Source organism: Grampus griseus (assembly GCF_964374135.1).
Source record: "Grampus griseus genome assembly, chromosome: 7".
NCBI lineage: Eukaryota > Metazoa > Chordata > Mammalia > Artiodactyla > Delphinidae > Grampus > Grampus griseus.
In genome coordinates this window covers 71,243,960-71,269,573 of record NC_139001.1, presented here as the reverse complement: position 1 = coordinate 71,269,573, position 25,614 = coordinate 71,243,960, and the positions used below count along the sequence as shown (strand labels likewise).

Sequence of the window (25,614 nt, the reverse complement as noted above, 5' to 3'; positions counted from 1 at the left end):
CTGAGCCTGTAAGTCCGGAGCCTGTGCTCCGCAGCGGGAGAGGCCACAACAGTGAGAGGCCCGTGTACCGCAAAAAAAAAAAAAAAGTGAATTTTAAGGATACACTGTGCTTTCCAGGAGCTTCACTGTGAAAGATAGAGGCAGGGCCTCAGGGTCTAGGGAAAAAATTTTTAATGGTAGAAGTTTAAACAAGTTTATAGCCTACTGGGGAAGAGTTAATAGAGTGAGTGTCGATAAAAGTATAAGAGATAGAAGAAACAGTTGATGTGGATACAATGAGCTTGGAGGAAGTAGTTAACCTTGAACGAGCTGGAGAAATAACAATATAGATAAATTTGTAAGTGTGAGGGTGACAAACTAAGGGTTCACCTCACTTTTCTCAAGGAGATAGATGATAAGGATACTCTCTCTACTAAGGAAGGAGAAGGTGGATGTTTGGGTAGATGGCTTGAGGAGAATGTTGAAGGGAACTCTGGATTTATCCTTTTCTTTCACCTTGTTAGCATAAGCAAAGGCTGCCAGCACTGGCATAGCAAGACCTTGAGGAATTACTCTAATCTAAATCTTTCTTCATTAGTAAATGTGATTGATTTTCCAGCATTCCTAAAGAAGTCCTGGGAACTATGACATATTGATGGTACTCCAGACTCAACCATACCTTGACATTCAGAATTCCTTTCATTCATCTCTAACCAGGGATACTATAGAGGACCAATCCTTCCCATCTATCCCAAGTTCAATGTCCTCTTTTCCATGAAGACTTTCCAGATATCCCCCAGCAGGAAGTCTGAATAATCCTACTGCTTCCTATGAATAATCCTATTGTTCACCTGCACATGACAAGTACACATTTACAGTGGAATGAAATGATGTTTGGAGGGTGTCAGGCTCTTGTTTACTTCATCACAATGTTCTATTTGTGATCTGTATTGATGATGACTTATTCTTCACTAGAATCATAAGATTTTAAAATTGTGACTGTGTTGGTAAATTCAAATGCTCTTTATGTGTCTCGTGCCAGGTGGGTGTGATAAATTTTAAGGGCCCTGGTTGGGCAGATGCAAAGGGCAGGGATTTCTTATATGGCCTGGACAATTTGGAGCTTGATTTTTCCCTTCCTAGAGTCCAGGCAAGGAAAGCTATGATGCATTTCCTCCAAATGCATCATTAGATTGTTTGGCAGGGCGTTGACCAATTTGAGACTCTATCAATGCCCATCTTTGCCATCAAGAATCAGATGATTGCTAGCGTAAGTTCCTATATCTAATCAAATGGGCGAGTCCAATAAGCTAGATATTCTTGACTGTTCCCAACACCCCTATTCCGACATGACCCTCTATTTCTATTCCTCTTCCCACAATGAGAAACTGCAGGGCCTGATAATGGTCATGCATCTGGGATGAACATCAGAAAGGCCACAGCAAGCAGAGGCCCTGACCTAGGAGTGTTCTAGCCTTGGGTCACTATCAAGGTAGTTCAAAGTGAGCAGCTCCTGAGGCCAGAGATAAATTAGAAAGAATTGAAATGTGTTGTTCCTGCTCTGGGGACTCTCAGTCCTCCTTTGAGCTCTGGGGTTGAATCTGTGGTTACAGGTCCCCGGGAAGGCCAGAGCCATAGGAAATTAGACTCTCAAACAGAATCCAGCGAGGCTGAGGAAACCAAATCCCCCACCGTAGGTCCCTGTATTAGTAAAACAAAATCGAAACAAGCTAATTAGGTGCAGGGCAGGCACAAAAGAGAAAGAAAGTTCTTTTAGACTGCATGGGATTTATCTTCAAGAGAGCTGATTCTGCTTTATTTCTGTCAGCAAATTCCCTAGTCCCACCTAACTACTAGCTGCGAAACCCTGAGGTCCTTTGGGAATAACATTCTCCACTATCTTCTGTGTATGTATAACTCTTATTTCCCTGAGTAGATCAAGCACTTTGATCACAAAATCTCTGATTCACTTTTGTGGGCCCCACTGTTCCTAGCCCACTGTTTAACATGGTAGTTTTCAGGGAAGGGACACAATATTAATAGGGACTTCAAGAAATGTTCCAGATGTTAAAGTACAGCTTTCTTAGGTCTTAGGAAACCGGCAGTCATAATTAGGCATACTGATAACCCTAAAGAACACTCACAGTGAAAGAGAAGCTTGGATCACTAGAAAGGGCTGTACCTCTAAAATTAGTGATATGCAAAAAATGTGGGGAGTGTCTGGCCAGGGATAGGGGAAAACTGGGTCCTTCAACACATTATCTCACTTTTATGTGTTATTAAAGAAAATTGATGCATAAAGGAAGCCTGCAACATTTATTCCTCCAAATGCATCATTAGATTGTTTGGTATGGTGTTGATAGTCACACTTTGACACCTTTTTCCTTCATTGAAGCTATCAGTTTCCAAATGTCAGTATTTTGGGAGACTTAAATGTATTGGTCCTGTCTACTCTCAAAAATATTTTTTGGAAGGTTTCAGCGGGGTCTGGAATAGAATTCCATTGCCAAACACTAGCCCATTATGCTTCTCTGACAGATTTCTATTCAAGACGTCTGATTATTTAAGTCCCGAACAACACAGGAAAAGGTTAAAACTATAAGAAAGAGGTCTGAATAAAGCTTAAGCCAAAAAGCATGACAAAAGACCAGCAGACTTTTTTCTGAGGTTACACAGGTTTATAACATTACAGAAGTTTCATGTGCGCAACATTATATTTCAACTTGTGTACACACTACAGCGTGCTCACCACCAAATTTTAGTTTCCATCCATCACTACACAGTTGACCCCTTTTACCCATTTCACCCACTTCTCTCCCTGCTTCCCCTCTGATAACCATTGCTCTGTTCTCAGTATCTATGTGTTTGTTTTTTTTTGGTTTGGGTTGTTCGTTTATTTATTTAAATATTTCACATGAGTGGAACCGTACAGTATTTGTCTTTATCCGTCTGACTAATTTCACTTAACACAATACTCTCAAGTTCTCCCCATGACGTTTTTCACAGGAATAGAACAAAATTTTATATAAACAAGATTTACCTGGAGGCACAAAAGACCCCCAAATAACCAAAGCAATCCTGAGAAAGAAGAACAAAGCTGGAGGTAGCCACTCTCTGATTTCAAATTTTACCACAAAGCCATAGTAATTAAAACAGTAGAGTATTGGCAGGAAAAACAGACATATAGATCAAAAGAACAGAATTGAGAGCCCAGAAATAAAGCCATGAATATATGGACAACTGATTTATAACAAAGGGGCAAAGAACATACAACGGAGGAAGGATAGTCTCTTCAATAAATGGTATTGGGAAAACTGGACAGCCATGTACAAAAGAAAGAAACTAGACCACCATCTTGTACCACACAAAAAAATCAACTAAAAATGGATTGAAGACTTGAATGTAAGACCTAAAACCATAAAATTCCTAAAAGAAAACATAGGCAGTGTGTTCTCTGACACCAGTGTTAGCAATGTTTCTGGATATGTTTCCTTAGGCAAGAGAAACAAAAGCAAAAGTAAATAAACTGGCCTATATAAAACTGAAAGCTTCTGCACAGCAAAGGAAACTATCAACAAAACAAAAAGACAATCTACCAAATGGGAGAAAATATTTGCATGTCATTTATCCTATAACGGTTAATATTAAAAATATACAAAGAACTCATACATTTCAACAGCAAAAAACAAACAACCCAATTGAAAAATGGGCAGACGATCTGAATTGACATTTTTCCAAAGACGACATACAGATGGCCAACATACATATGAAAAGATGTTCGACATGGCTAGTTATTAGGGAAACTCAAATCAAAACCACAATGAGACATCACCTCATGCCTGTTCGAATGGCTGTTGTCAAAAGGGCAAGAAATAAAAAATGCTGGAGAGGATGTGGAGAAATGGGAACCCTCTTACACTGTTGGTGGGAATGTGAAAGTCCAGTAGACTTTTAATGATGAAAACAAAGAAAAAAAAGATATGTAAGAGGAGTAAGTACTATAGTAAAAAAGCAAGGGCTCTGGAGTTATACACGTTGATATTCAAATCCCAATTCTGGTACTTCATAGCTCTGAGATGTTGGGTATATTATTTCTAAACATCAATTCCCAATCTGTAAGTGGGGATAAAAATACTTGTCTTACGGTGTTGTAATGATGATTAAATTATAGTTGACCCCTGAACAATATGGGTTTGAACTATGCAGGTCCACTTATATGCAGATTTTTTCACTAAATACATACTACAGAACTATACAATCTATGATTGGTTGAATCTACAGATGTGGAACTGAACTCATTTATTCAAGTGTGAAGATTTTTTACTGAGGTGATCTACTCTGACTCAGCCACCTTCTCCACCTTCCTCAAGTTCTCTACCGTTCAACGTTCAAAGAGTTTAATGCTTACCTTTCTTCAAATCCTTTCACCTAGGCTTCAGGTAGCAGTTTAATCTTGCTACCTCACCTCGTTTTCTGAATATTAACCTCTCTTGGTCTCTATCATGAGATGCATTTTCAATAGACAGAATAGGATTACATTCAGTATTTTTTACTTGTGGGCTTTGGTGTTGAAGTTTAAATCCCAAGAAAAGATAAATATATGCAGAAAACAACATACCTAGATACGAAAACAGAAGGCAGACAGCACCTTTACAATCGCAGCAATTTGCTCTACCACACACAACTTAAACCTACCTGTAAGATAAGTTAACTCAGCAGCACTGTTGATGCTCAGTAAGTCAGCTCCTTGACTCTGACATGAAACATAAGCTTCTTTCCAAGAAAGAGTTGCCTGAGTGTTAAACTGGTAGCAACTTCCCATCTCCTCTTTCTTTTCCCAATTATCTTCACAGCCATTTTCTTTGATAAAAAGATACGTTAGTGATCATAAAGTAAGGGCACAATGTTGTCTATTACTTAGAATGCTTACAAATACTGCCATTCAATTTGCATACTCTTAGGATATGCTAAAATGGAGGCTGTTATTGTTCTACTGGACAACGTTTTGATTCTTTGGTTACACAAAAAAACTGAAGTCATAGGACAGGAAATGACTTAGGCTGGCTAAAGCTTCCACTCTCCTATCTTCTACCCTCCCTTTACCCCCATCAATTACAATGCCATGTTTTAGCCCATGCCTACCCTCTGCCTCAAAGTAGGAGTCTTCAACTGTGCTCAACCCCTGAGCTCACTTAAAGATGGTGGCAGACTGCAGAGGGGTTTGCTCATGGCCTGCAGTGAAACCACTGGATATGCATGTGTGTGTGTTTAGACATGCTGCTTAAGTACCCAAGATTTAAAGCCTAGTGATAGCTTATTTGGGAAACTCAGTCCATTTTCTCCTTAATATTTTAATAGATGATTTAATATATGACAAATATTATATAACTAACATTATACATGCATTGTATATCTATATGTACATATATATGTGCATATATGTGTTTATAAACATACAGATACGCATGTGAACATCATTTTCTTTCACAAATATCTAAAAAGCATGTATAATTTCAGATGAAGAACCTTCAAGCTCTTTCTGGGACAAGATTTGTAGGTCTTGATACAACTAGTTCAAAAATATACTCACAGCCTCCTATGTGCTCCCAACAAGGAGAAAAAACCAACATAACTTATGTCAAGCGTATCCCAGGTTTCACTTGGGGTTTTTCCAAAGGGTCTCCCATAACCAGTCAAACTTATGGACTCTCAAGCTGGAAGGCCCCTTAGAGATCATTTTGTGTCATGTCTTCATTTCACAGATAGGAACAAAGATATAGGGGTGTTTGTGGCAAAGCTATAACCAGAGTACTGTTGTCTAAGTCTGGTGGTGTTGATCTTCTGAATGGCATACACTGCTTCTTCAGCCACTTCTGAATGTCCTAAATAACAACAGACGTTGTTCTGATATTTGGTAAAAACAAAATAGGTGGATTTGCAAGTGCATTGCCTAAAGGTTCTTTGTTACCACTAAGGCCAACACTTGTAAATCTGGAAACTTTCAGCAGGAGGGCAGTGTGTTTGCTATAAAATACAGTCTCCGTGGTTTGGCAGTTCTCAGGTTTGAGAAACTCACAATCTTGCTTCTTCTGTAGAAAGGGAGTCACATGAATGCACTGACAATCCCCCCTTCCATCCAAAGTAGGCTAAAGGCACCAAGACACATGTCAGTCAAGGCAGCAAGGTAGAATGGGATAAATACACAGGGGAATAAGGGTCAGGAATCCTGGGATCTCCCCCCGGCTCCACACAAATATGGTCTGACCCAGACAGGCTATTTCATCAACCAAGGCCCCAGAAATCTGTATTTTAACAAACTCTCCAAGTGATTCTGTTGCAACCTGAAGTTTGAGAACCATTGGCTCAATATAATTTCTTCAAGTTGCTTAGGACTCTGCATTTTGAAGCTCAGCTTCCCTTAAGGAGAACTGAGCTCTGGTGGTGGTATTACTAATACCACCAGACTGACTACTGAATAAGGCATGATAGTACAATTATTTGAGGCAAGGACTTCAGAGCCAGATATCCTGGGTTTGAATCCTAGCTCTGAAATTTATTAGCTATGTGACCTTAGGCAAATGAATTAACTCCCCCGTGCCTCACGTTGCTCATCTGTAAAATGGTGCTAAATAATGGTACCTACTTTGTAGAACTGTGTGAGGATTAAATGAGTTAAGAAAGGCTGAATGCTTAGAATAGTACCTGACACTCGGCAGTGCCAGGTAATAACTATTACTACTTTAAGTAATAACTATTACTACTTAGGCCTGGAACTTTTTCCTTTCTATTTACTGTAGATTCTTTTAACTTATTGCCCATTAAAAAATATTTCTTAGGCACCCATCACATGTCAGGTACCATGATCCCCTGTAATTCTCACCAGATTATCGAGAAAATATGTCTCGGTTATATACCGGATAGTGACGCAGCTGCTGCTTTGGTCTCTCTTTCTAAAGAACAATGAATATTTTAGCACACCCTGAAGAGTTTGCTTCAAGTAAGAAGCAACTAGAAAAAATGCTTTGACCAACGTACAGGTACAGCAGAAGGAACAACGTCACCAATTTTGAGAGGGATAGGGATATCTGTCTCTTGTTCGCTGCTCTTTACTCAGGCCATAAACATACTTAGGTCTCCATCATCTGAAAAGAAGCTTCCTCAGTCCACTATCACCCATCTTCTTTGAACACTAGTTTTTTGGAAACTGCTCTATTAAAGGCCAACAGCAATTTCCTGACTGCTCCTGCCTGGTCCATTTCCCCTTCCTAAGGTATCTGGGGGTATAGAACACTTCTTCATCCTTTGTCTTCCATCACAACATTCTGTCTTGATTTTCTTCCTGGCCTACTTCTGAAAGTAAGTTCTTAGCTACACACGACTTCTCTCTCTTTCCTCAAATATATACCCCTTCTCTAGGATATTTGTTTTCGTCATTTTTGAGTCACGATGGACCCTTCCTTCTCCCTTTTGCCTCATAGGAATGGTATCCTTTCCCTTCCACATATGAAGTTTACCAGCCCATACATACCTGGTTGTAAGCAGATGCCCCACTTTTGATCATATTCATAATTTAAGGTGGTTGCACACCATGGCCCACTGCGATCTCCATCATGAATGCACTCATGGTGCCAGGTCCCATTAACTAAGAATGGAAATTCACAAGGTCTCCCATAGGAGTTCCCATCTCTAGTATAGATCTCTGTGGGTTGGGGAGAAAGTAGAGGAAAGAAGAGTTAAAAACTGGATAATCAGCTTTAGTTAACTAATTTCTAAAACTGTTGTGAAACAAAGATTATGTTTTCACATGTATGAGAATATAGTATCTGGGTGGGCTGCACAGTGTGGAGATTCAGAGCATGGATGCCAGCTCCCCCACTGATCATCTGTGCGTCTGTGGGCAAGCTTTCCAACCTCTATCAGTCTCAGTTTCTGCATTTGCAAATTAGGAATAATGATATGGGGCTCATAGGGTTATTCATGAGATTCTATGAGATGATCCATGTAAAGCTTCATTAACTGTGATGCGATGAAGAGCTAAAAGATTCCAGCTTTACCCAGTAAGGATCAACGGACTACTGTGGGTAGCAGAGTACTTCACCAGAAGGGGTGCCCCGCTTGAGATTAAACTTACACTCTATTTTCTTTAGTAAGAGTGAGGCTAGAAAAATACCTTGGAATCACTGAGGCTGGTTGTGGACTTTGAAACTAACTGTGCAGTTAGAGAGATGCACAAATAGCCCTGTTGTTTACAGTCTGGTGGTAGAACTGAGGCTGTGCGTTTTGAGGAAGGAGGACGAAGGGCTGCTGAGTCTCTCAGCAGTCTCTTGGAGAGGGCAGGACATGGTAATTCAGATTCTGAAAGAAGAACCAGCTTCAGCTAGGCAGTCATGGAACCAGCTGGTGACCAGCAAGGTAGCAGAACTAGCTTTTCCTTTTAACAATTTCCTCTGGTACACAGAGAGGAACTGAAAAATTATTCTAACCTCAAATATGTCTGGAAATGCTGGAGGAAGTGCTAAATACTTATGTTGATAACAGTTCTTTTGGAGAGGTGTCTTATAGAACAGCTAACCCTGTGACTATCTCGCTCACTTTTTTCCATAGCCTTAATTTGTTTAAAACCGTGGTTGTTACCAGATCAAATAATGACTATTAGGTAAAGCATAGTAATCAGATCTTAGCATCATTTACCAGGCTATTAGGGTCCCTCAAAATGTCTCATAGATTTGCTTGAAAGTGTGCTTAAGGTAGAATTTGATTCCATATCCTTTATTATTCTCAAATGTTCATTTAACTTAAGTGTGAGACTTAATTAGACAGTTCAGAATGTATTAAGGAGCAGTACAGCAAAAGGAAGAGTAATCTAGATGCTTTTACTTGCAAACAATCTTTTAAGGAACATTGGGTTTTCCTCTGACATATAAATGGTTTTGAACAGTGTACTTCTGTTAAAGAGTAATTTGACCTTATATTTTATAAGGATTCTGCTTATTAGCATGTTTTATTTTTAACCATACCAAAACTCCCAATAGCTCATGACCAATTTCTCTTCCCAAATTACAGCACTTAAAAGGAGAGTCCCTGAGCACAATGACTATCATTTGTAGAACCATCGGGGGTTTTTTGTAAAACCTTGTGTTTCTGTAATACAAAGTACTTTCACTTGTTCTTTCCCATAAGCCCACAAGATCAGTAGGGCAAGTATTACACTTGTTTGTGAAATCCCCATTTTTGCAAAGTTAAGTGAAACATTCAGTCATTCAGCTGTGCCAGGGATGAGAACTGACTCTCTGATTAGAGTCCTTGACATATAAGGACAACTTGTGACACCAATGGCTGCTTTCTCAGGTTCCAAGGTAGTGTCATAGCTCAAAGCTGGGCTTCAATTAAAACGCTCTCCTGTTCACAATATGCTTTAAAGAATGATAACATGGAACAACCACCACAAGAGCAGCAGCTAAATTATGCTAACTGCTCACTAAGGGTTCTTTTTTTAAATAGATCTTTATTGGGGTATAACTGCTTCACAATACTGTGTTAGTTTTATTCTTGCACATTGTTCGATGCTACTGGACCTCTTAAGTCCCAAGCGTCTCCCCAGAGACACAGGCTTTCTTGAGAAGAACCTTCTCTGAATGTATGAATTTATGGTGATGGCAGCCTTAAGACAGCAGCTTATTCTACGATAGGCACAAATTTGTGAGATGAGATGCTTACACAGAAAACATTTTTTTTCTGGCCGCATGGCACTGCATGCGGGATCTAGTTCCCCGACCAGGGATCGAACCCGTGCCCCCTGCATTGGGAGCACAGAGTCTTAACCACTGGACTGCCAGGGAAGTCCTGAAAACTAACATTAATCTCTTTGGTAACACAAGACAAAACAGTTTCAATGTTTAGAGAGCTCGGCAGGCTTCTGAGTTGCTCAGAATTTAGACACTTCTACAGCCACCCCTCCACTGTCTACTTCCTCTGCATGATTCACCAAACATTCAAAACTTGAAGACTGCTAGTGAGGTCAAGATATCTTAATGATATAAATGCATACCTGGATGCTAGTCAAGAGCAATTTATTCATAAAATTTATACAGCTAAAATTTTTCTCTGAGAGAAACATGGCTCACACAGGATGGGGGTTGGGGAGGGAGGTAACCCAGGACACAACGACAGATAAATGTTCTTATATCAGAGGTAATAAAAAAAGAAATTATACAGCAAAAGCCAAGGGAGAAATAAAGAAGCTAAATTTGGCCTTCCCTGGTGGCGCAGTGGTTGAGAGTCCGCCTGCTGATGCAGGGGACACGGCTTCATGCCCCAGTCCGGGAAGATCCCACGTGCCACGGAGCAGCTGGGCCCATGAGCCATGGCCGCTGAGCCTGCGCGTCCGGAGCCTGTGCTCCGCAATGGGAGAGGCCACAACAGTGAGAGGCCCAAAAAAAAGAAGCTAAATTTGGGGAACACAATGCTGGTTTTGAGCCTTAGCTTTGCTGTAACAAGCTGGGTTACCTTGAACTTCATTTTGTTGAACTCAGGTATCTTATCTTTCTTATTCTGTACAATTAGACAGGAAGGAGGGGGCAGGGACCAACATGAGGCGTCTGAGAGAGCAGCCCTAGGGGAAGTCCCTAACTTAAGACAGCAGTCTACAACCCAAGAACAGGAAGGGACTGCATAAATTTAAAAGAGTAGAATTGCCAGGACTTAATATTTGATTGAATTTGAATGGTGGGAGAAGAAAGCAAGGCAACTCTAGAGTGACTTGTAGATTTCTGACATATGCAACTTCGATGGTACAAGTCACCTGGAGAGGAATGAAGAAGAGGCACGTTTGGCCCTGGCCTCTGTGCATGTTAAAACTCGAGGTATGTGTTGATAAGTCAGGACTACATGCATCTTTTCTTAGAAATTTTTAAGTTTCTTATCTGGAAATTTAGTGTTCCAAACACTGTATTTGCTAAGGTCAAGAAACACTCTATGCCTATGGGCTGTTGCTGGTGAGCACTGTTTAGCTTTCTCTGGGGTAACATCCTAGGTGGGTTCCTTTTGTTTGTTTTTTAATTAATTAATTTTATTTTTGTCTGTGTTGGGTCATCGTTGCTATGCACGGGCTTCCTCTAGTTGTGGCGAGCAGGGGCTACTCTTCATTGCGGTGCACGGGTTCTCATTGCAGTGGCTTCTCTTGTTGTTCTCATTGGCTCTAGGTGTGTGGGCTCAGTAGTTGTGGTTTGCGGGCTCTAGAGCACAGGCTCAGTAGTTGTGGCGCACAGGCTTAGTTGCTCCACGGCATGTGGGATCTTCCTGGACCAGGGCTCGAACCCGTGTCCCCTGCATTGGCAGGCGAATTCTTGACCACTGTGCCACCATGGAAGTCCCCTAGGTGAGTTCTTAATCTTTTCTGTGCTACTGATCACTTTGGCAGCCATGTGAAGCACACGAGCCCCCTTCTCAGCAGAATATTATAAATGCATAATATAAAACACATAGGATTACAAAGAAAACCAGTTACGTTGAAATAAAGGCATTTTGGGGACTGAGGAATTTATAATTACAACTATGTCCCTCAAAAGAATTAGGAGCAGGGGACAGAAAGAGCCCTGCCAAGAAAATTATCTTTTCTAATCCTTGAACAAATACAAGGAAACAAGTCAAATCCAGTTCAAAAGGCAATTTGTTTGGTTCCATGTTTTCTCTTAGCTGCCAAGTTACAGAAAGGCTTTTATAGCACAAAATTTAAGCTTGCCATTAAGTGGTATCCAGAAAGCAGTTGCTCTTTTTTTTTTTTTTTTTTGCGGTACGCGGGCCTCTCACTGTTGTGGCCTCTCCCGTTGCGGAGCACAGGCTCCGGACGCGCAGGCTCAGCGGCCATGGCTCACGGGCCCAGCCGCTCCGCGGCACGTGGGATCTTCCCAGACCGGGGCACGAATCCGTGTCCCCTGCATCGGCAGGCGGACTCTCAACCACTGCGCCACCAGGGAAGCCCAGTTGCTCTTTAAGGTTAGGAGGAAGGTGGCTAGCAGAAGCAGACTTTTCAACTACTTAAGGGATGAGGACTAAAGAAAAGGAAAATGCCATCTCTGATTCTCTAATATTTCCCGTAACAGCAGAACCTGACATCTCAGAAGCTGCTGCATCTTCACTAGGAAACAGAAAGAGGTTCCCCTAGGAGAAAAAATTATGCAGACAACAAGAAGAATGGGAGGCCAAATTTAGCTTAAGAGAAGAGGAAAATCTCTGTAAAGCTATGTAAATGTACAAAGAAGAGCACAGACAATAGTTATGACTTAGATAATTAAATATATATATATATATATATATGCACCAACATTTGATGTAAGTTAGAGCAACATAATGAAAAAAAGATTTGCTTGGGTAATTTACATTTAGAGGTTTAAAAAATGAATCTACTCTTTCTTTCTAAACTCAGAAATTTGTTATCACTGAGTCTCTAGACTCAAAACAAAGTTCATGATCAGCTCCCCCAAAGGCAACAGAGACAGTTTCAGACTTACGATGGTTTGATTTATGATTTTTCGACTTTGTGATGGTGTGAAAGCGGGACTCATTCCATGGAAACCGTACTTTGAATTTGGTCTTTCCCTGGGCTCTCAGTACATGGTACAATCCTCTCCCATGATGCTGGGCAGCAGCAGTCACAGCTCCCAGTCAGCCACATGCTCATGAAGGTAAACAACTGACACACACCATTCTGTTTTTCACTTTCAGTACAGTATTCAATAAACTACATGAGATAGTCAACCCTTTATTTTAAACTAAGCTTTGTGGTAGATGATTTTTCCCAACTGTAGGCTAATGTAAGTGTTCTGAGCACATTTAAGGTAGGCCAGGCTATGATGTTCATTAGAAGTGTATTAAATTCATTTTTGACTTATGATATTTTCAACTTATGATGGGTTTATAGGGACATAACCCCATTGTTAGTGGAGGAAGATCTGTATTCATATACTTATTTTTGGAAGGAAGTGAGGAAAAAGTCCACTGTTAAAATGTTGAATCATAAATTCAAACATCAAAGTGTGATAGCCATGCCAAAAATAAAAGTAAAGCCCGCAAGACTCTTAAAGTTTTTCCATTACATCCAAATCTGCAGACAAGAAAAAATTCATTTCCTTTTTTTTTCCTTTCTCTTTCTTCTTTTTTAACTTAGAATAGGTTCAACTTTACTGGATCATTTGACTTTTATCCTGTGTAGAGGACTTCCTGTTCCTCTAACATTTCCTTTTCTCTGGAGTTCAGGATGTAATCATAGGAAGTACATATGCTCAGGCATCGGAGAGATTTCGAATCCCAGGGTGCCACAGAATGGCTGCAAGACCTCTGACAAGGCACCTAACCTCTCCTAGCCTTGCCTGTTAAAGGAAGCAAATGGCACTGACATCGGCGTCTGGAACTAAACACCAGCTCACTCCCCTCACAAGTGTATGACTCTCCTTGTGGTCAATGGTACATGTTCAAGGCCACTTTCACCAAATACAGCAGCAAGTGAGTCAAAGTGCCTCTCCAGTACTCACCATGGTAAGGCTGGGCACAGAGGTTTTCCTCTGAGCCTCCTTTTTTCCAGACGTCAGATGAATTGGTACTTGCTATGGCATGTCCACCCTTCAGAGTCAACCTGTACTGGGCAGCTCCGTACAGAGAGTGGTGCTCACATTTCCACCACAGCATGGCATTGGAGTCACAGCTGAACATTCTCAAGGTATCCACGGGTTTGGTAATGTCTAGGCCAAGGCACTTCTGGGATTGCAAATGAAAGAGTCGATGCTGGGACACCCACTTCCACAACATGTCCTTGGTTTCATCACAGTCCTTTGCTACTATCCAGTCATTCAGTGGTGTGATGCACTTGCCTGTGTTTTCATTAACGATGGTGAATGAATCATTACCTGAGACAAGACAGGCAGAAAAGACATTTCAGGATTCTGAATTATGTGGTTGATATGCCCTGGCCCCTGTTTGCTAAGGAGAGTCTGAGCACTCCTGGACTGTTAAGACCCTCCAAGCTGTATAAACTGTAATGTTCTACACAAGGTCGGAGGACAGTGAGAGCCAGAGAGGCAGTTCAGTGTTGTGTAAGAGCATGGGCTCTGGAGCCAGTCTGCCTGGGTTTCTAGCTTGCCTCTGCTACTTACCGGCCATGTGATCAGGATGTTATTTACCTGCTATGCCTCAGCTTCCTCCTTTGTAAAACAGTACTTCATAGGGTAGATGTGAGGATACAATGAGCTCATACATGTAAAGCACTTAGAATAGTATGCATATTTGTTATTGCCATTCACTCAACTATTTCTCCCCCTTATTTAGTAAGATGAAGAAACTCCTTAGTTTTCATCTTCTTTAGATAAGTGACCTGTAGTCAATGAAAGATATCCTGAGCTTATTCAGGACTGCAATTCTGTCTTGCTTACACTTTGGCTACTACAGCAGGGTAAATTGTTATATAACATTAATGTGTCTGAGAGGAAATAGGGTAGAAGCAGAATAGTGAGATAAAAGGATGAGAGGAAATGGTGGCCTGGGTTCTGACGGTAGGGGCACCTATGACAAGCTCCACTCTTGAACCTCCAGGAAGGTGACAGGATGCCCCTGGGGAGGGGATGTGGGGACTGACCACCTGGATCGCCCGGGAAGGTCAAACCTGAGCTCCAGAAATCACCTGAGCCACAGGATTCAAGACCCAGTAGGTTTGGACAACGGGAAACTCAGAAGTAATCAGTGTGAGCTGAGGGCAAAGGGAGGGATCTCCCTGAATGCTTCCCTGGCAGTTTTGCATGAGCTGGGGAAGACCTCAGTAGTGACAGAAACTGAATTTCTGTTAATCTGGTAGAATGGGACCTCAGAACAAAACTTAATTTGATTTTATGAAAAGAAAGTAGTACACTGCTTCTTGCACGCCTGAGTTTGTGGAGCAAGAGTCACATCTGTTACAGAAAACCACAATTGAACAACTTGGTCAGTGCTTTTACAAAGAAACATTTTCCGACAAAGAAACACTTTTTGAAGGTATAGCACAGAACCTCACGTTGGTGAGCTGAAATAGTTTAGACAAACGTAAGGAATCTTTGTCAATGAACCAAAGGGTTCAGCAGAAGGAGCTGTAAGATTTTAGTTCTCAAAAGGCACTCTGATTTTGATACCAGCCTCACATTCAGTGGTTTTACTAACACTAAACACCTTTTCTAGTAATAATTCACAGGCTTGCAGAGTTAAAAATTCTCACACTAAGTAAGGCCTTGAGGGGAAATTTCACCATGCAAATAACAACTATAAAATTAAGTCCAATTCCAGTTTGAACTTTGGACGGAAGTTTTGTTTGTTTTAAATAGCAGTAGCAGGGGCTTCCCTGGTGGCGCAGTGGTTGAGAGTCCGCCTGCCGATGCAGGGGACACGGCTTCGTGCCCCGGTCCAGGAAGATCCCACATGCCGCGGAGCAGCTGGGCCCGTGAGCCATGGCGGCTGAGCCTGCGCGTCCGGAGCCTGTGCTCCGCAACGGGAGAGGCCACAACCGTGAGAGGACCGCGTACCGCAAAAGAAAAAAAAAAAAAAGCAGTAGCAGCACCAAGAGAAACAACAGGAACAAGAACAAAATCCTTTAAAACTTTATTTCTGCTTTCAAATTGGTATTTTAAAATACTGCCTAGGGTTGCAGCTAGATCTGTTTGGATAGCAGCTTCCATCCCTCACTCTTCTTTGACATCACTCTGCCATTCTCTATTTTATGGGCACAGCTTGGAAGGATAGTTAACAAAAAAAAGGAAAATGTACTATTTTAGAAGATTATCAGACTGTGATGTACCTCTTTCCCAACCTATTCCCTCTCACCTCTCCTGTGTTCCAAAGTATCAGGAATTACCGCAGAAAAAAAGAAGTCTGCTTCTGCAGGAGAGTGGGCGGTGGCCACCCCTGCTGGAACCGTCCCCTCTCTTGCCCTATAATCTCTCTGCACATTATAATCTTTCCTGGGCACTTTGCTCTGTGCCCTTTGACCCCAGCTTTGCCTACCTTTGCAATCTGGATTTCTAGATTTTCTAAGTTGCCTTTGCAGAATGCAATGGATTAGCTACAGCTCTTAGAATAGTGGAAAGAGCAGTGGAATAAGGAGTTAGGGTCCTAGACTGAAGACTTACCTCTGCTATTGGTTAGCTGGGAGACCTTGGGGAAGTCAATTAATCTCCTCAGGGTCTTCTAATCTCCAAATGTAAGATGAAAGCAGTGGATATAAGAAATCTAAGTCACTTCCAGTACTAACATCCTATGCTTCTACTAACTGAGTTTTTCTAGCCTTGTAGGCTTTACAGGCCTGTGCTAAGTTCATTGCATATTGTTCTTAAACAGATGTCCACAACTTTATTATGTCATGCTAATAGAATTTTAGGTCATTTGAATTCCATCTGTATTGGGCATGTGCACTTAAGTGACAGTGCTGCTTTATAAGTACTCTTTAGAAGAGAAAAAAAATTTAACCTTTCCCATTTACTGTATGTTTAACTTTTAGGACACCCATGGACTTAACAAGCTTGTAGGACCTCTGAAAGACTACAGGAGAGGTGTGGAATAGCTACATTGAATAGGAATTGCCAAGCTTCTTACCTAATCGCAAACATCTGTGATTATAGATACTTGCCTCATTCTAAATCTGTCTTTTAACCAAGTATGTAATATCAATGCTTGACACCTATAGTGATCACTTAGCAAATACATTAATTATTGATATGATTTAAGGAAACTTGTTATTAGCCTTCATACATGATGTATGTGTAAGCATTCGTACATAATACATAACGTAGGGAGAGTCTTGTACTCATGATGTTTTCCCCTATCTTTCTTTACCCTTAAGAAGAAGCGTTCAGTCTGCCCCAGTCTTGTGACCCTATTGGGAGGGTAGGTTGAAGAGTGGGAAGAAGAACTAAGAAGGTGTGAAAATAATTTATTTAGAAAATTTGTTTAATAAGGGTCTATGACATATATCAGAAATGTATTACACTTTGAAAAGGTGATTGCAGAGCAATTTATAAAACAGATTCTTTATTGATAGCCCTATATTGCATCTTGTTCACTTTATACTGGCCCTAAATGGAATTTTAATATTTACCTACAAATACAATATTGGGACAAGTCTAAAAGACAGAGGTTGATGAAAAGAAGCCTCAACACCTCTAGCAGCACTTTTTAATGTTTCGTTTTATATAAACATTTTACTGGTGTTTGAGAGGAAATGGCTACATAGCATTATCATAATTGAAAATGAATTTTTAGACCATCACAGGAAAACTATTTCTTATTGTCTGATTGTGAAGTAACTCCTTTGTTACAAGCCCTAAACCAAAGAGTTCTGCACATTCCAAAGAGAAGTTGGACCTCAACTTTTTGTAACCACAGACAAATGGAGAAGAGATGGCTTGGGAAGGCAAGAAGGATGAAGACTGCAGCTTTTTTAGTTTCAGGGGAACTTCCACAGCCCACACTGCTAAGCATTTTGTGGAGCTGCTACCATGTGTGCACAGAGTGTACACTAGGAGAGACTCAGAAGTCTGGATTTGCCAGTTCAAAAACAGGTCCTCCTGCGTGCAGCAGCGGGGAGACCCAACTCAGCCAAAAATAAATAAATAAAGCCAAAACAAACAAACAAAACACAGGTCCTGAAGTGACACCTGGGTCCACATCAGTGTACTAGCAGTCAGAAAGTCATGGGGTTCAGACTGGGTGGTGTGGGCTGGTGAGAACCTCAGAAGTCCCTGAAGAATGAGTTTACTTCAAGCTGCTGGCTCTCCAAGGAGGCAAAAAAAGTTAACTAAGCAATTGGCATTTGCCCAAGGACACAGAGGTACTCCTCCAGCGTCTGAGCAATGGAGACCACCTGCGCAAACCTAGCTGCGTACATGGGATGGAGTGCACGCCATCACCAGCATCATGAAGCCGGCATACTGCCAACAAGCTACCCAAGTGGCTAGGGTTTCAAAATTCCAGCGCTTCCCTTAATAGGGCCACAAGTCTGGTCTGATGGTGCGTGTAAGCTGATCAGAGCAGCTGCTCAAGGTGGGGAAGGATGCAGGAAAACAAATACCTGCGAGGACCTAGTGCAGGAAGAATGGCGTTAAGCTGGTGCTCTTTGCTTTGGGTTAATGAGAAAGGCCAGGGATTGCAGAGACTGCAAAAATTAAGGAAGTCTTGAGTTCTATGGGGGAGACAAAACAGATAAGACTAAAGCAAATGTAGATGGAAACCAAGAGTATAGTGATTGAAAGGCTAGAGTGTTTTGACTATAGTTAGTCGCTGCGGTGAAAATTTTCTCTCTGGATTAGGGGGCAGGCAGAACAGAATTTCTCACAGCAGTAAAGGCCTTTAGGTAGTTTCCAACATGGAGGATCAAAGAACACAGAAATGTGAGTCAGCACAGGGTCAACTAAAAAGTTCTGGATGTAGATAAGACGATGCCACTCATACGCTGAACAAACTATAACTCAGATAGTAACTTAGTTTAGCTGCAAAGAAAGTAAATGCCACAAGCAAACTGAAGCTTTTCAAAAACTCCCTCGACCATCTTTCACTTCCTCATCTAGACAAGATGACGGAAGTGATAGGTAGGGACGGCTCATGGATTGCCTATTAAGCGGCCAGACTAAGAAACAAAATCCTCAGCGCACCTTTGGCCAAGGCAAAAAGAGAAAGTAAAAGCATACTCCAGGTGCTGCGAAGGGGTTGGTGCGGCAAGCACTGCCCAGAGCATCAGCGATCCTGGTCCTGCTTCTGAAGCGACAGGCAGGAGGTCTCCGGGCAAGCAACCTGAGCTCCACCGCGGGACCACCGGCCTCTGGGGTAGGGCATGGGGCGGTCGTCTGGAGCTGATAAGCCAAGTAGAAGAAACGCTCGCTGCTCGAGGCACTGGGGGAGGGCATCATAACAGAGTCACGGCCATGGTCACCGGAGGAGACATGGCTTTTTGATGTGCACCATGAGCGCAGTGAAGTCAGGGCATCGTTACTCATTCTGGCGCTGTGGGTGGAAAGCTCCTCTTGGCATTGAGTGGCCAAGGTGACCAAGGGACGAAGGAGGGGCGAGATGGGCGGGATGGGGCTTGGGGGGGGGGGTGTTAAGGAGCCCTATACTCTAGGGAAGCAAGATTTTAGAGGAGAGAGGACGAGGAAGGAGCGGGAGCCTCGTTCTGAAAAGACTCTGGGTGCCTCCGCTACGGTGGACTCCTCGCCCTCAGCACGAGAAAAGCCCGGCGCTCCCACGCCCCACCCAGCCCTCCTCCGGGACCCCGGGGGGTAATGGAGCTGCTTCTCCCTGGACCTCCCTTCGGCTCACTTGTCCGGCTCCAGCCCCTAGCAAAGCAGAGGTGACGTGACCCCGGAGCGCAGCCCTAACCCGAACTGAGGAAAGTCAGACGGCCTGGCAACGTCGAGGTCCCTAGCCGGCCGGCGAGCGGACGCGCCCGCGGTTACCTGAGCGGTCAGAGGGCTCCACCAGACCGAAGCACGGGAGGAGCAGCACGAGCAGCTCCGCCGCACGGAGAGGGGTGGCCCAGCGCGTCCTCATCCTGAGCCGGCTCGGGCGGGTCAGTCGAGTCCTCGGGGGCACTCAGCACCCACCACTCCCGCTGCGCGCAGTCAGCCCCGCCAGCGCCTTTGGCCCCTGGCTTCCCCCGGTGGTCCGGACCCGCCCCTGCCGCCCTCGGCCAATCGGATCAGCACGTCCTCGGTCCCAGGGCGTGGGGGGGGCGGTGCGGATACAAGGCGGGAAGACGATGCGTAAGGAGCTCTGCGCACCTGCGAAGGGCGGCCCCGCGAGGAGGCGGGTGGTGAGCGTCAGGCCAGAGGGCAGAGCGTCACCCAGACTAACGGATGAGGGGGGCCTGCGGCCCGCCGCTTCTTCAGTAAAGTTGAGGAGACGCGGCCCTTGCTGGCACTTGGCACTGCCCTGGTGAGTGTTCATTTTAGGACCTTGATTTCTGCCTAGCCCCCCTCAGTCAGGCAAGACTTCTTCCTTTTGCACGGTTGGCCTGGGAAGGCACCCACATCCCCTCGTACCCCAAAGAGGGAAATGTGCACCCATCCTGTTACAGCTGCGGTCGAGCCAAAGAATTCAGTCGTCCTTGGCAACGTCTTGCGTATTTTGATAGTGCAAACAAAGGTGAGGTAATGGCACAATGAGGTTCGACCCACAGTTGTTAAAGAACTAAAAGCAAGAGCTATTCGAGTGACCCTATAATACTTCCAAGGATGATTAGGCTTTATAACCATTTGGCTTTTGCAAGTAAGCTCTTTTCTTAATAATTAAACAGCAACAATAATAATCCAATAGAAATGTGGAAGTCTGCATCCAAAACTGGTAATTGTGAGAGTAGAATTTATCCTCAGCCTGTGGGAACCGCCATCATTATAAACAGGGTGATCTAAGTTACCTGGATCTGAATGTCCTATATTTTTAAACCCGTATTTACGGAGCGCATGGTGTGTGCCGGGGATGGCCTCCCTCCCTCCCTACAGGGTGAATTCTTCCAGGAAGAGGTGAATAGGAAGTTTACCTTTTCTGATGCCAACCACCAAGGCTTGGATGATGGCTTCCAAAGCTCCCTTGGCCCTGTTCTCTCACCAAGCCCCTGCCTTTCGGTTCAGTGTATATATTGAGCACCTGTCAGCACAGGAACTGGGCACTTCCCAGGATGAGATCAAAGGATGACACCCTGCCCTCTCCAGCTTACTGAGTACTGGGGGAGAGTGAGGCACACACAGTAAATCAGGGCAGAATGAATGGGGAGACTCCACAAAGATTCAAGGAAGGCAACACCTCAAATGGGCCTTGAAGCATGGGTAATGGGTAGGCATTTGACCAGGCACAGCTGGTGGGAGGAAAATACTGACAGAACAGAGGCAGGAAAAGGCAAAGCAGTGTCAGAAGATAGTCAAGAGTCCCGTGTGGCCACCCTGCAGGGTGCAGGTGCGTGTTGAAAGAAGCTGTCATGCAGGCCTAAGTGGAAATGACAGCAGAAAAGTGAGATGTGGCTATTTTGTGAAATGCCTTGAACAAGATATTAAAGACTTTGACTTAATTCTGTAGGGAATGGGCAGTGGCAAGTTCTGGTTAAGACAATCTGCTACTGCTCTGATTCCCTCGACGTCTGTGGCTGCTTACCTTTCTGATCCTGCCCAGCTTGGAGCTCCTTGACAGCAGTGATCTTTTTTTCTTCATTAATAGAACCAGGCCTGTCTCAGAGTGAGCTCTCGATAAATATTAGTTTACTTAATTAATGAGTGCCTAAAGCTGCTACCTTAGCCTAGGGCGGTATGAGCTCTGGCTTGCATTATATTGCAATAGTTTCTCAATTAACCTCACTGCCAACAGCTGTTAGCCTCTCAGGAAAGTGAAGGCTTCTAAACATGGTCTGAAACGTGCTGCCTTTCCTTCACTCACACCCTTTCAGTGCTACTTGCTTATAGCAGGGGTTCCTAAATGGGAGTTCAGGGGGATTGTGAACCCCTGAAATTGTATGCAGCTTTATGAATGCTCTTTCCTTTCTTTCTTTCTTCCTTCCTTCCTTCCTTCCTTCCCTCCCTCCCTCCCTTCTTCCTTTCTTTCTTTCTTTCTTTCTTTCTTTCTTTCTTTCTTTCTTTCTTTCTTTCTTTCTTTCTTTCTTTTCTTTTCTTTTCTTTTCTTTCTTTTCTTTTCTTTCTTTCTTATGAGGAGGGGTCCAAGGCTTTCATGAGAGTCTCAAGGAAGGCCATTCCTTCAAAGAAGGAAGAAAATTCCATGTAAGATAAAGCAAGCCCCTCTATGACCCCACTCTTTGTCTTTAATTACTTTCCTATGTCACTCCTTGATTCAAGCAACCTGTCTAAATGTCTTGCCTTTTCCTATCTCTGCCCATATGTTTATATTTTCCCCTATCAAGAATTCCTCTTTTCCCCCATCCTTGTCTTAGTTCCACCTTTCCAGTTAAGGCCCTGCTCAAATCTCATACTTTATATAAAATGTTTCTAAGACGGTCTCTAACCTTCCGGGATTCCAATCATCGGGAGAAGGTACATTCTGTTCCCTTGGTAGTGCTACCTCCTGCGGCTATTTTTTCTGTAAGTACATGTGCCTTGACATTCCACCTAGGTTATAGATCCTAAATAAACATTTATTGTCTATGGTGACAGTAGAAAGCAGTGTATCCTTTAAGCCTCAACTTGAATGTCACTTCCTCAAAGAAACCTTTCTTGACTCTGCAGGCTAGGTGAGCTTCCTCTGTGACAGGTTCTCAGTGCATGCCACACTTTGTCTTGATAGCACTTAGCACAGCTGGATTAAATAATTACGTGCTTGCACGTTTGTTGAATGTCTGTCTCCCTCCCCAGGCCATAGGACCCATGAATGTGGTGACTGTATCTATTTTAGTCACTTCTATGTTCGCAGTACCTAGCCCATGAGTTGCTGGATGAATAAAAGAATAAATACGTGGTAAATGCCTCATAAATGGTGCAGGTAACAGGAGGTCTAGGTATTTAAAAGAGGGAGAAATCAGGGTGAAAGTGAGGGTCTGCAGGCCTTGATCTTCCCAGACCAGGGCGTGAACCCATGTGCCCTGCATTGGCAGGTGGATTCTTAACCACTGCGCCACCAGGGAAGTCCCATTTCACTACTGTTTATTACTATTATACTCATTGTGGAAACTGAAACAACACAGACAGTATCAACAACTTGACCATGGTCAGTAGCCATAAGTGAAGATACCAAGAATTTGCATGAGTGTGTGTGGTTGTTACTATTATTTTATTGCCAGTTACAATTAAGGAGAGGGAGTATGAACTTTTAGGACCCCTGAAGTCATGTTTTTTTTTTCTTCTTTAACATCTTTATTGGAGTATAATTGCTTTACAATGGTGTGTTAGTTTCTCCTTTATAACAAAGTGAATCAGCTATACATATACATATATCCCCAAATATCCTCCCTCTTGAGTCTCCCTCCCACCCTCCCTATCCCACCTCTCTAGGTGGTCACAAAGCATGGAACTAATCTCCCTGTGCTATGCAGTTGCTTCCCACTAGCTATCTATTTCACATTTGGTAGTGTATATATCTCCATGCCACTCTCTCACTTTGTCCCAGCTTACCCCTCCTTCTCCCTGTGTCCTCAAGTCCATTCTCTACGTCTGAGTCTTTATTGCTGTCCTGCCCCTAGGTTCTTCAGAACCTTTTCTTTTTTTAGATCCCATATATATGTGTTAGCATAGGGTATTTGTTTTTCTCTTTCTGACTTCACTGTGTTTCACAGACTCTAGGTCCATCCACCTCACTACAAATAACTCAATTTCATTTCTTTTTATGGCTGAGTAATATTCCATTGTATATATGTCCCACATCTTCTTTATCCACTTCATCTGTCAATGGACACTTAGGTTGCTTCCATGTCCTGGCTATTATAAATAGTGCTGCAATGAACATTGTGGTACATGACTATTTTTGAATTATGGTTTTCTCAGGGTATAGCCCAGTAGTGGGATTGCTGGGTCATATGGTAGTTCTGTTTTTAGTTTTTTAAGGAACCTCCATACTGTTCTCATAGTGGCTGCATCAATTTACATTCCCACCAACAATACAAGAGGGTTCCCTTTTCTCCACACCCTCTCCAGCATTTATTCTTTGTAGATTTTTACATGATTGACATTCTGACCCGTGTGAAGTGATACCTCATTGAAGTTTTGACTTGCATTTCTCTAAGGATTAGGAATGTTGAGCATCCTTTCATGTGTTTGTTGGCAATCTGTATATCTTCTTTGGAGAAGTGTCTATTTAGGTCTTCTGCCCATTTTTGGATTGGGTTGTTTGTTTTTTTGATATTGAGCTGCATGTATATTTTGGAGATTAATCCTTTGTCAGTTGCTTCGTTTGCAAATATTTTCTCCCATTCTGAGGGTTGTCTTTTCGTCTTGTTTATGCTTTCCTTGGCTGTGCAAAAGCTTTTAAGTCTCAGTAGGTCCCATTTGTTTACTTTTGTTTTTATTTCCATTTCTCTAGGAGGTGGGTCAAAAAGGATCTTGCTGTGATTTATGTCATAGAGTGTTCTGCCTGTTTTCCTCTAAGAGTTTTTATAGTGTCTGGCCTTACATTTAGGTCTTTAATCCATTTTGACTTTATTTCTGTGTATAGTGTTAGGGAGTGTTCTAATATCATTCTTTTACATGTAGCTGTCCAGTTTTCCCAGCACCACTTATTGAAGAGGCTGTCTTTTCTCCATTGTATATTCTTGCCTCCTTTATCAAAGGTAAGGTGACCATATGTGCGTGGGCTTATCTCTTGGCTTTCTATCCTATTCCATTTATTTTATATTTTTGTTTTTGTGCCAGTACCATACCGGCACGATTACTGTAGCTTTGTATTATAGTCTGAAGTCAGGGAGCCTGATTCCTCCTGCTCCGTTTTTCTTTCTCAGGATTGCTTTGGCTATTTGGGGTCTCTTGTATTTCCATACAAAGTGTGAAAATTTTTGTTCTACTCCTGTGAAAAATGCCAGTGGTAGTTTGATAGGGATTGCACTGAATCTGTAGATTGCTTTGGGTAGTATAGTCATTTTCACAATGTTGATTCTTCCAATCCAAGAACGTGGTATATCTCTCCATCTATTTGTATCATCTTTAATTTCTTTCATCAGTGTCTTATAACTTTTGCATACAGGTCTTTTGTCTCCTTAGGTAGGTTTATTCCTAGGTATTTTATTCTTTGTTGCAATGGTAAATGGGAGTGTTTCCTTAATTTCTCTTTCAGAATTTACATCATTAGTGTATAGGAATGCAAAAGATTTCTGTGCATTAATTTTGTATCCTGCTACTTTACCAAATTCATTGATTAGTCCTAGTAGTTTTCTGGTGGCACCTTTAGGATTCTCTATGTATAGTATCATGTCATCTGCAATCAGTGACAGTTTTACTTCTTTTCCAATTTGGATTCCTTTTATTTCTTTTTCTTCTCTTATTGTTGTGGCTAAAACTTCCAAAACTATGTTGAATAATAATGGTGAGAGTGGGCCACCTTGTCTTGTTCCTGATCTTAGTGGAAATGCTTTCAGTTTTTCACCATTGAGAACGATGTTGGCTGTGGGTTTGTCATATATGGCCTTTATTATGTTGAGGTAAGTTCCCCCTATGCCTACTTTCTGGAGGGTTTTTATCATAAATGGGTGTTGATTTCTGTTGAAAGATTTTTCTGCATCTATTGAGATGATTCATATATGGTTTTTATCCTTCAATTTGTTAATATGGTTTATTACATTGATTGATTTGCATATATTGAAGAATCCTTGGGAGAAACCCCACTTGATCATGGTGTATGATCCTTTTAATGTGCTGTTGGATTCTGTTTGCTAGTATATAGTTGAGGATTTTTGCATCTATATTCATTAGTGATATTGGCCTGTAGTTTTCTTTTTTTGTGACATCTTTGTCAGGTTTTGGTATCAGGGTGATGGTGGCCTTGTAGAATGAGTTTGGGAGTGTTCCTCCCTCTGCTATATTTTGGAAGAGTTTGGGAAGGATAAGTGTTAGCTCTTCTCTAAATGTTTGATAGAATTTGCCTGTGAATCCATCTGGTCCTGGGCTTTTGTTTGTAGGAAGATTTTTTAATCAGTTTCAATTTCAGTGC

At 42.4% G+C, this 25,614-nt stretch overlaps 1 protein-coding gene across 2 annotated transcripts in view; it reads right to left on the bottom strand.

The window, feature by feature from the left end:
* LOC309824825 (CD302 antigen) overlaps nt 1–19,563 on the bottom strand; it is a gene marked incomplete at its 3' end in the record, with an annotated part of 129,228 nt that extends 109,665 nt beyond the window's left edge. For both annotated transcript variants that reach the window (XM_082657998.1, XM_082657999.1), the window contains exons 1-4: nt 19,440–19,563; nt 13,509–13,880; nt 7,508–7,678; nt 4,675–4,839 (exon numbers count right to left, since the gene is read on the bottom strand). In XM_082657998.1, coding sequence (XP_082514124.1) covers nt 4,675–4,839; nt 7,508–7,678; nt 13,509–13,880; nt 19,440–19,533 — 802 coding nt within the window. In that variant the 5' untranslated portion in view covers nt 19,534–19,563. The remainder of the gene's footprint in view (nt 1–4,674; nt 4,840–7,507; nt 7,679–13,508; nt 13,881–19,439) is intronic.
* Between the last annotated feature and the right edge of the window lie 6,051 nt (nt 19,564–25,614).